Source organism: Dendrobium catenatum, unplaced genomic scaffold (assembly GCF_001605985.2).
Source record: "Dendrobium catenatum unplaced genomic scaffold, ASM160598v2 fragScaff_scaffold_390, whole genome shotgun sequence".
NCBI lineage: Eukaryota > Viridiplantae > Streptophyta > Magnoliopsida > Asparagales > Orchidaceae > Dendrobium > Dendrobium catenatum.
The window spans coordinates 5214395-5224839 of NW_021318852.1; the positions used below are offsets into that span (position 1 = coordinate 5214395).

At 38.3% G+C, this 10445-nt stretch overlaps 1 protein-coding gene across 1 annotated transcript; it reads left to right on the forward strand.

The window, feature by feature from the left end:
• The first annotated feature begins 4407 nt into the window (after positions 1 to 4407).
• Positions 4408 to 9620, forward strand: LOC110097522 (tetratricopeptide repeat protein 33). Its single transcript, XM_020823935.2, has 5 exons — positions 4408 to 4727; positions 4824 to 4962; positions 7128 to 7159; positions 8503 to 8589; positions 9127 to 9620. Exons 1-5 carry the CDS (start codon positions 4524 to 4526, stop codon positions 9301 to 9303), a joined length of 639 nt encoding a protein of 212 aa, XP_020679594.1. The 5' UTR covers positions 4408 to 4523; the 3' UTR covers positions 9304 to 9620.
• The last annotated feature ends 825 nt before the right edge of the window (positions 9621 to 10445 follow it).

Sequence of the window (10445 nt, forward strand, 5' to 3'; positions counted from 1 at the left end):
TTGGGTATGGGGTGGGGGGGGGGTGTGGGGGGGTTGTGGCCTTGCGCCACCAGCCGGGCTTTTTATGTCTGTCGAGTGTGCCATCTGTTTTGTCTTGTTTTGTATGTCCACCGATCATCTCAAGCCATCAGGGGCGTCTCTAGAGGCGGTGTGAGTAAGTAGTCCCATGCGTGTTGGGTTGTGAAGAGCTTCTATTTCCAATACATGTGCTTTTCGTTTGCCAAGTGAGATGGATGGCAGCCCTGTGTGGACGGGGAGAGGAGATACTCATTCAACAGGGCAAGTGATCATAGATTTTCTCTATGGTCTTAGAGGGCCAATTTTTTTGGTTTTTAGATCTTGTTTTCCAATGTGGATGTGCCGACTGGGTGGGTGTGCCTCTGGAGTTCGAGGTATGAGAGGAGGTAAGGTCATGTCCTGAGGTTAGGAGGAAGATTAGGGAGAGGATGATGTAGTGGATGATAGGAGTGTTGAGGGTGGTTGTTAGCTGGTGTGGTTAGGGTGGATGTAAGGAAGAAGAAGGGATGGAGGGATGTAAGCTCTTGCTGGACTGTATGAGGAGGTGGTGAAGTTGAAGAGAAAGGGAACTGTTGTTCTAGAATTTGACGTGTCTTGATTGTAAAGTTTGTTGGTGGAAGATGAAAGCAGCGTACCCTTATGATGAGGAGAGTAACCCAGAATATGCGCTGGAAGAGATCGAGGGGCAAGTTTGTGAGTGTATAAGGTTGAAGCCAGGGAAGGCCGAGACAGCCGAGCACTTGAGGTGTTCGTAGTTGGGAGAACGACCGTGAAGAAAGAGAGTATGGGATTTGGAGTTTAGAGCAGGGTTGGGAGTTCGATTGATGTGAAGGTAATTTGATGTTTGAAGTGCTTCCGCCCAGAAACGAAAGGGAAGGTGAGCTGCGTAGAGAAGAGTGCATGTGGTTTCAATGAGGTGCCTGTGTTTCCTTTCAGAGACGCCGTTTTGTTGAGAGCGTGTGAAGGGCGCAGCTGAACTGATGCTTAATGTCGTTTGTGGTGAGGAGGTCGGTGAAAGCCGTGCTGGTGTATTCGCCGCCAGCATCTGAATCTCAGAGTTTTAATATTGGTGTTAATTGAGTTTTACCAGATTTAGGAAATGTAAAATTTTTGTTATGGTTTCATTTTTTGTGTTCATTAGGTAGAGCCAACTGAAGCGTGTGGCGTCGTCAATGAAGATAACATAGTACCGATAGCCATTGATGGAATTAATGGGAGAAGGACCCCAAACATCCGTGTGTATTAGAGTAAACGGTGTAGTTACATGATGAGCATTGCTAGGAAAGGTAAGACGGTGGCTTTTAGCCACATTACAGGAATTGCAAATGAAATTAAAATTGCTGTTGATAAGAGTAGGAATAGTCTTGGATAGAACTGCCATCGCACGGGGGTGAGCGTGACCCAAACGAGCGTGCCAGAGAAGAGCTGAACTTGATGTTGTGTGGAAAGCAGAGGTCGTTGCAGTGGTGGATGATTGAACAGGATAGATGCCGTTGCGGTTAGGGCCATGATAGAGAGTTGTGTTGTCCCGAAGATCCTTAATGACGTAGCCGCCGGGATCAAATGAGACAGAGCAGTGGTTATCAGTGACAAGTTGGGAAATAGAAAGGAGGTTGTGCGAGAGTGAAGGAACATGAAGTAGATTGGAGAGTTTGAGCTTACGGTTGGTGTCGGGAAGAGGTAGAAGACCGGAGCCACTGTGTTGGATGGGGAGGGATGATCCGCTTTCCATTGATATGGTATCTCCTCCATGGTAGGAGGATGGTTGCTGGATGTTGATGATGTCGGGTGTGAGATGAGTCGAAGCCCATGAGTCCAGTATCCAGTCAGCTGTGTTGGCGGGCTGAGACTGAGCCACATAGGCCCTAGAGGTGGAGCGATTCATAGGAGGAGGTGTTCTTGGATTCGAGTTTATGGGACTTGAATTACCTCCTCTGCCTCGGTTAGGTCTGGAAGAGTAGCTTCTGCCTCTTCCGCGAGACGAGTACATTGCTTGGACATTGCTGGTAGAAGAGAGCTCTTGTTGAATCTCTGATTGGAGATTTACCTCCTCACTGCATAACAGGGAGTATAGAGATTCAAGGGTGATGGTGTGGGGTGAGATGCATATAGCAGCTTTGAACGGGTTGTAGGATGGAGGTAATCCCTTCAAGGTGTAGAGCACTATATCCTCCGTCTCAATGTTAGATCCAGCAGCTGCGATGTTGTCAACCAAGGATTTTATCTGAGCAAGATATTGAGATATGGTTTGGTCGCGCATCTGCACATTGTGGAGTTCATTTTTGAGCTGCAGTACTCGTGATCTGTTTGATGGTTGTAGGCGAAGCTCTAATGTGGTCCAAATATCATGGCAGGTCTTAAGATGTAGGATGTATGGAAGCACTGACGGAGAAATGGTGGAGAATAGAGCTGAGATGAGATTCTGGTCAATCAGTTTCCACAGCTTCTGATCACTCGAAGATGAAGGGTAGGCTAGTTCGCCTGTTATGTATCCTTCGAAGCCGTTAGCTGAGAAGGCTTGAAAGATCTGCAACCTCCATATTGGGTAGTTTTCTACCGTGAGTTGAGTGTGAACAAGTAGTTTGAGATTGGACATTAAAAACTTGAGTGGTGGAGGAACAGTAAAATCGGCCATCGAAGCAGACAGAGTTGTTGTGCTCATTGACTGAGATGCGGAGGTTTGAGAGGATGCTCCTTGTTCCATTTCTTAGGGACAATGATCAGAATCTCATCTCAGCTCTGATACCATGAAGAAAACTAGAGAAGAACATCAACATAATAGAAGAGAAAATGAGGAAGACGATGAACAGTGTTTCATGAGTCTAAAAGCCTGATTTCATTATACTCTCTCTAGGCTTTTATAAGCCAATGGAACATCATTAGAGTTCGTTAGATGTCAGATAAAGTGACATCCGTACGGTGTGAGAGAGAGGGAAGAAAAGGCAGAGTAGTGGAAATGGCCTTAGCCATGTGCAGTTTTGATATTATCTTTACAGTTCTAATTCAGTATCATTTGGTCGTCTACATGATGAATGCACAATCTTTTGATTGGCCTAAGTCAAATCTATCATATCTATTAGGCCATACCATACTATTGAACTCCCTAACTCCCATATTGTTCTATTTGTGCTTTTTCTATGCTAAGCTCCAAAAAGTAACCTCACCTCTTGAGATTCTCTTAATCAAGGGCGTAAGTAACATCATCAGGCATTTATGCTATATTTAAAGTTGTAAGTCTCATAGATTGGGTATTTTTAATATATAGACACAATCTTTTGGCCATCTATCAAAAAATAATAATAAAAAAAAATCTACCAATTTATTACATGTTTTGATCCTCTCTAAATCTATAGCTATAAGTCTCATCTCCTAGGATTCTTTCTTAAGTATAAGAACTACCCATTGTTGCTTAGCTTGGTTGGTGGGTGAGTATGATTGGGAAACCTCAACCCGTGCTCGATTCCCCTCGAGCGGCAATGCCTCTTAAGTGGGGCCCAATCAAGTGCGGGCCAGGAGATTTTTGGGGTATGTGCTTCTTCTATATCAGTCGATGATTAGTCACGGCGTCACGCTGCCAAGCGCCCTTTCGGGAATGGCAATGGGTGGATACTCCGTTCCAATATAAACTAATCTTGATCATTGGCATGTAAAATCTAGTCTCATAGGCTTACTTTGTCCCTCTTTAACGAGATCATAAGCCCCAAGCATTTGGATTTCTTAGTCATGTCCATAATTATAATTTTCATATAAATATATTAAGTTAGATGAGTCATGTCTATGTCCCAGATGCTGATGACTAAACTCATCGGGCGTTTAGGCTAATTTTTTTAAAAGGAACATGTTAATTATCATAATTAGCAAAAACAACATATTTATTTAAAATTTTAAAAAAGAGTTAATTAGCTAAAACAATTGGCGCATTCAGAATGCACTAAGCTTTTTGGCTCATTGTGAATGGGTCAATTGTTTTGGCATGTAAAAAAAATAGAGAGAAAAAGGTGAAGAGAGATAAGAGTGAGGGAAATGTGCCAGAAATTTTAGAAAGACACAGAGAAAAAGGTGGAGAGAGAATAGCATAAGAGAGATACGTCATTCTCTCTTGCCTGCTGCCATCTTCGCTGTCATCTCCCTCTCTCTCTCCTGCTGCCATCTCTCTCGCCTCTCTCTCTCTTTTATGTGAGTAATATGTCATTTTAAATGACATATCCCCCCTCTCTCTTATGTGTGAGTAATACTCTAAATTGAATAGCTTATTTTTAGTGCATATATAAAATATGTCATTTATTTTGAGGTATTTGCTCCAATCTAAATTTTAATTAATCAATACTCTTTTTATTAATTTTGATAATAATAATGCTCTTTAAAAAATTTGCCCTGGCGTTTATATGTAGAAGTCCGAACCGTCATCCTGCGCGGCGTGTGCCGTTGTATCATCTCAGGAGTCAGGGCATGAAATCAACCGGGAGCTGGTGGCGTCAGAAGGCTGAAGTGGAGAGGAGAGAGACATGAAGATCGTGTGGAAGAAGAAGGGCGATAATGAAAAGAAGAGGTCCCGAGCCAAATTGATCTCTTCAAAACAAGGCCTCCCGTTCGAATCCGCGGAGGAAGCCGAATCTCTGAATCATAGTCATGGCGATACCCTAGCTTCTGACCCCAATTCCAAGCAGCTTGCAGAGTCCTTCGAATCTCAGGGTATCCAGCTTGCCGAGGTTGGCCGGAAAGAAGGCAATTTTTTTGGTATTTTTTTGTTCAGTTGCTGTTTCCGTGGGAGCCAGTCATACATTACTCTTTTTATTTAACTGCAGAGTGGAAAATATAGTGAGGCTCTTGCAAAGTGGGAGACGGCAATTACTCTGACGCCTGGCAAAGCAAAGTTGCATGAACAAAAGGCACAAGTGTTGCTCGAGATTGGAGATACATGGAATGCTTTAAAGGCTGCAACTCGTATGCAAATTCTTACTTTGATTTATGTTGATAATTTTTCATTTTTTTTATGATGAGAGAATGCATGGACTTGAAGTTGGTTTTCATTATGTTGTTTAATTGAGGTTGAAGTGTGGTGCAAGTAAATTTTTTGTTGCTTAATTGGCATAATTTAGCATGAATTTCCTTAAACATCATAATCTTACCTAAAAAAATTTGAAGGAAAGATCACGAGTCCAAAATCATGTGAAACCTGTCAATATCATGAAAATAGTGAGTAAAATTTCTTCTAGCCTAGTTAGGAAACTCATGTAAACTTAAAACATTGCCGATGAGTGGATTGAACAAGAAACACAATTTAAGGCAAAACTCTTAAAAATACCTAACACCTAAAGAGAAAGTGCCAATGAAAAATTTGACCATTAGCACATGAAGAGTGAAATGAGAAGCAAATCTATGAAATTTGGGCTTGATCATAGCTCTCTTTTGCCCTTCCTTTAGTCGACAAAAACATTGCTGGTGAAACCTTCTATCCTTTTTATTATATTCTCTCTCCTTGCCCTCTCCGTTTTACTGCCAATTGAGCATTCCTAACTTACTTGAGACTTAAGCACCCTTTTTTAATATTACCTCAAATGACTATCTTCCTTTTTTATTTCATCATTTTAAGTTTTCTTAAGATGGCTAAGGACTACATGAGTTTGGACTTAAAAAATCTCCTCGTCGAGAATCGTAGGCGGGGGGTGCTATTTTTTGATCCATTCTTATATGCATCAATTTTCTTAAGATGTATCATTTTAACTTCCAAAACATTCCTTATAAAATCATGTCTAACAACAATCGGTTTCAAGCAACAGTAAAATGTAGAAATCTTATAGAGGTTATTCACACTTTGTTCATTGCAATAAATTATGTATTTCTTCTGCATCAATTTCAATTTCTATAAGAACCTTCTCATTCGCAACACTTATTTACAGACTTTTATGACAACTATGTATTCAACTTTTGCAATCGACTATCTTATACACTTTTGTAACAAATACCATCATGAAACAAACTTACCTATTTTATTATCTTGTCTTTCTAGACTCCCTCCCTATTTTGCTGCCAATTGAGCATTCGTATTTTGCTTGAGAGCAAGCACCCTTTTTTCATAGTACCTCAAATGACCGTATGCCTTTTATTTTCATTCTTCTAAGTTCTCTTAAGTTGGCAAAGACTCACATGAGTTTGGACTTCAAAAATCTCCCCCTCTAGAATCATACGAGGCATCTTCAAACTTGCAATCTATCTGCACATCCTAATCTATTCTCTTATGTCCTATCAATTTTATATACATGAATTTTCTCAAGAGACACCATTCTAACTTGCAAAACAGTCCTTATCAAATGATATCTTACATCAATACGTTTCTAGTGACAATAAAATATAGAATTTTTACAGCGATTAATCACATTTTATTTGTCACGATAAATTATGTTTTTCTCTTGCATCAATCTTAATTCCTATAAAAATCTTTTAATATGCAATACTTCTTTATAGGTTTTTGTGATAACTTTATATTCAAACTTTGTAGTTGACTATGTTATACACTTATGTATTATGCTATTATGAAACCAATTTAGTTGCCACAATCTTTGTCGTCGCAAACCTTGTAACAATTAGATATTTATGGTTGAAACCTTTGTCGTTGAGACAATCACAATAACGGAGATTTGTATGGTCAATGTATATAGTCTTAAAAAACATTCAAGGTTAAGGATGTTAACATTTTTTTCTTTTTTTTTTTCTTACAAAATTGATTAGGCTTTTTTAAAATAAAATTTCTGATTATTGCTGTTTATATTACTTATATTGCGTGAAAGTCTCCCTTTTTTCCGTTAGAAAGTTGCAATAATGAAACTTGATTACGATGGCATGGATACCCAAAGCTAATAATAATGAGAATCTATAAGGTTTGAACCATTACAAAGGAATACTGCGTTGCAAAGTACTCCTTTGGAAAAGGATGGTTTGTTTGTAGGGTGGTGTAGGGAAACAAAGAAAGATGAAATGGATTGAAAGGGAGGGAGAAAGCCCTTCGGAATTCGATATTATAGAGAGGTTGCTTCATTGAATTTGAAACTTACATTGGACTAATGAGTTGAAAACATTATGAATCCTTTTTTTTTAATTGTTTTTTGCAGGGGCTACAGAATTGGAGCCTGCTTGGTCTGAGGTTTGTTAATAAGCCACGTCTCTATGCAATTCAGTCATGCAATACATAAATCCTCTACTATGCCAATCATTTTACATTATTATAACAGAGCAAAATAATGAACTTTATCCTAGATTCTTGGAAATTCCATTTCATCCATTCTTAAATACCCTGAAGACATCGCTGGCCTATCAATGCATGTTATCACCATAATTGTTGTGTACAGATGACTTAATGCATCTGTTCTTTGCCAGCTTCATAAATGTGGGTTGATTTCCTATATTTTTTTTGGAGTACCCTTAATGAATCTTTCTCAAAATACCCGGCTTGCTTTAGATGCTCTTTGTATCTTCTAGCTGCTAGTCAATTCTAATTCGACTGCTTAAGGTTTTCTTTACTTGTGTGCTACATTCAACAGCCTGCTAAGATGAAGATTCTTCTTATTTTTAATATCTTTATTTAAATTCCCTTAGATCGCCTTTGCCTATGATTAGCATGATTGCCAGGCTAGCTCAGATTTAGGCTTCGTTTGTAACGGCTTTCTTTCTGCTTCTTAAAGCAGCGTTTTAGTACAAAATTATAAATCTTTGTATTTAAAAGCTGTTTTAAGAAGCAGAAAGAAAGCCATCCCAAGCAAAGCCTTAATCTAAGCTTTAATGGATTATTCATTTAAGTCCACTAAGGGCCTTTTTTAATGTGCTATACTTCTTCAATAAAAACTAGTGCAAAACTCACTCGATTTTTTAGTTGAAATAAAATCAACTCAAATCTTTTTGAGCTAAGGTTCAAGTGTCAATTGAGAATTCCAGCTTGGAAATCGCCACCTAAAAAATAGTTATATATATTTTTATTTAATTCATAATATAAAATTAAGTGGTTTCTTAGAAATTTTTTAATAATATTTATATGAAATTTTTATTAATATCATACTCAAATATTAATTCTATTTTAACTTTGTGTCGGTGGATGGCCAATGAGTTGCATTCCTTTTTTTTCTTTAATGATAAGTGAGCTCACACATTGGTCATTATCCTCAGCCAAGGGATTAATTACGCTGCCAAGCACCTCACATGCTGAGGTGGCAGTGGGTAGATACTCCCGTTCCAAAAAAAAAAAAGCTTTAGAGGGATTTATGGGTTGACCTGGCCCACTTGATTGCTCTAATCTTTGAGCTTCTTGTTTATTCTTAGTCACCACATTTCAGTTGGCATTTTGACTCTTCTAATTTGCCTTCAACCAGTAGTAACTAGTCTTTGAGAACCTCTTAATGCACCCATTTATCTCTCTTGCGAGAATCTGCTATTGATGGAAAATTATTTATTTATGATTTTATCCTCATTGGTTTACTTTTGCATTTTTCTCAGGCTTGGATCACGCTTGGTAGGGCACAGTTAAACTTTGGAGAACCTGCCATGGCAATTGAAAGCTTTGATAAAGCTCTGGTGATCCAGGTACACACATAAGTTCTTGCAAACATAAAAAGAATTATGTTTCTTGCAATCAGCAGTGCAGATTTCGAAACCCTATTATAACTTGGAATTTATTTGGGGCATCTTTGTTGTACTTCTACTTTTTAAAAAACTTCCGCACTTCTATTTGACTTAGGATTTATTTAAGGTAGCTACAATTTTCTATAAATATAGTTGTAGAACTGTTGGCATATGAACATATTTTTTGACTAAGGATTTATTTAAGGTAGCTTTCAAAAAGTATATTTTTGACACAAATTTTACAACTACTTACAAATGCAGCTACACCAAAATCTCTCAAAATGCGAAAATTATTGCGTGCGGTGTCTGGATTCGTCCGGAGGCGAATTTAGACGCTCCACGTCACCCGGGGCCCAATGCATCCGGGTGACGTGGCGTGTCCGGATTCGCCTCTGGACGGTCCGAACACCGCACGTAATAATCTCTCCACCAAATGAATCTTCAACCAAGCTTTTCATTTCAATAATCCAATGTCAAAATTTTCATGAATTTATGTAGCCTCATAACGAGGAAGCTCAGAGCGACCGCCGAACTGCATCTCGTCTGATAAAGAGGCAGAAACAGTTACATTCATCAGGCTTGTCGATTACAGATAGTCGGTACAGGGTTGGAGATAAGGATGAATCTACTATGCCTCATAAGCCCTTGGCTCCAGAACCATATGCAGAACAATAAGAGTATCAGAAAGTTGAGGATATCACATAAAATCCTAACTTATTTAAGTTTTCAGCCCTTTAATATCAATTTCTTAGCATTCAAACACAACCTTCTGATCAGAGAAGCAAATATGGCCAGTCAAGGAGAGGTGGTAGAAGATATGGGTTCTTTTTTAACATTTTTTTTTCTTTGCCTCCAATGTGCTAAAGATGGTTCTGAATTGCTTTAAGATTATTTGTTGGATGAATAGGCTGTTCTTCAAAGAATTGTAACAGAAAGATATATTTTGTACATGGTCTACTTTTTCTGTTAAGATCTATTTAGGCTTCGTTTGAGATAGCTTTCTTATTGCTTTTTAAAATAGCTTTATAGTACAAAAAATTTAATATTTGTACTAAAAATTTGCTTTAAGAAGAAGTAAAAAACCATCCCAAATGAAATCGTGCTAAACATGAGTTGAGACATGAATATGAAGCATAATAGAAGGATCTCTCTCCCTCTCTAATTTTTAAATAACTCATGAAAATACTGTTGAGGTGCTTTAAGTGTTTCAAAATATAATCGTCATCACCAACTACTGTCAATACAAAATTTATCATGCAAGTGTTGACCTCCTTGAAGGATTTGTTGGATTGGAATCCAAATTTTATCATGTCATATGGACCATGTTGATGGAATATTAGAAAGGAGACATGAAAGCCACCAGCATGCTCCAAAACCCAATCACATATTGGTCAACCCAACCTAATTGTGGTTCAGGTCGCCTGATCAGGTTGATTTGCTACTCCCATTCAAAATTATAAATATGAATCTTATGGAGCTTATGAAGCATATAAAATTATGGAGTTCCAAGTAGTTTTAAAGCCTCCAAATGTCCACTCAAATGCTCCTAGATCAAATAGATGTTCATACTAACAGTATCCGATCTCTATAGTCAAACAACATCCACGAACAACATATCTATTGCTTGCTAACCTTTGATATTTGATGGCTACTAATTATGCCACCCAATTTTCAGTCCTATAAAGAGTGTCTAAGTGGACAACTTTATAGTACCTTTTCGTAGTTCTAGACTTTTTCAAGTCCTTGATGTTATTTAAGGTTTCGTTTGGGACGACTTTCTTACTGCTTCTTAAAGTAGTTTTTTAGTACAAAAATTA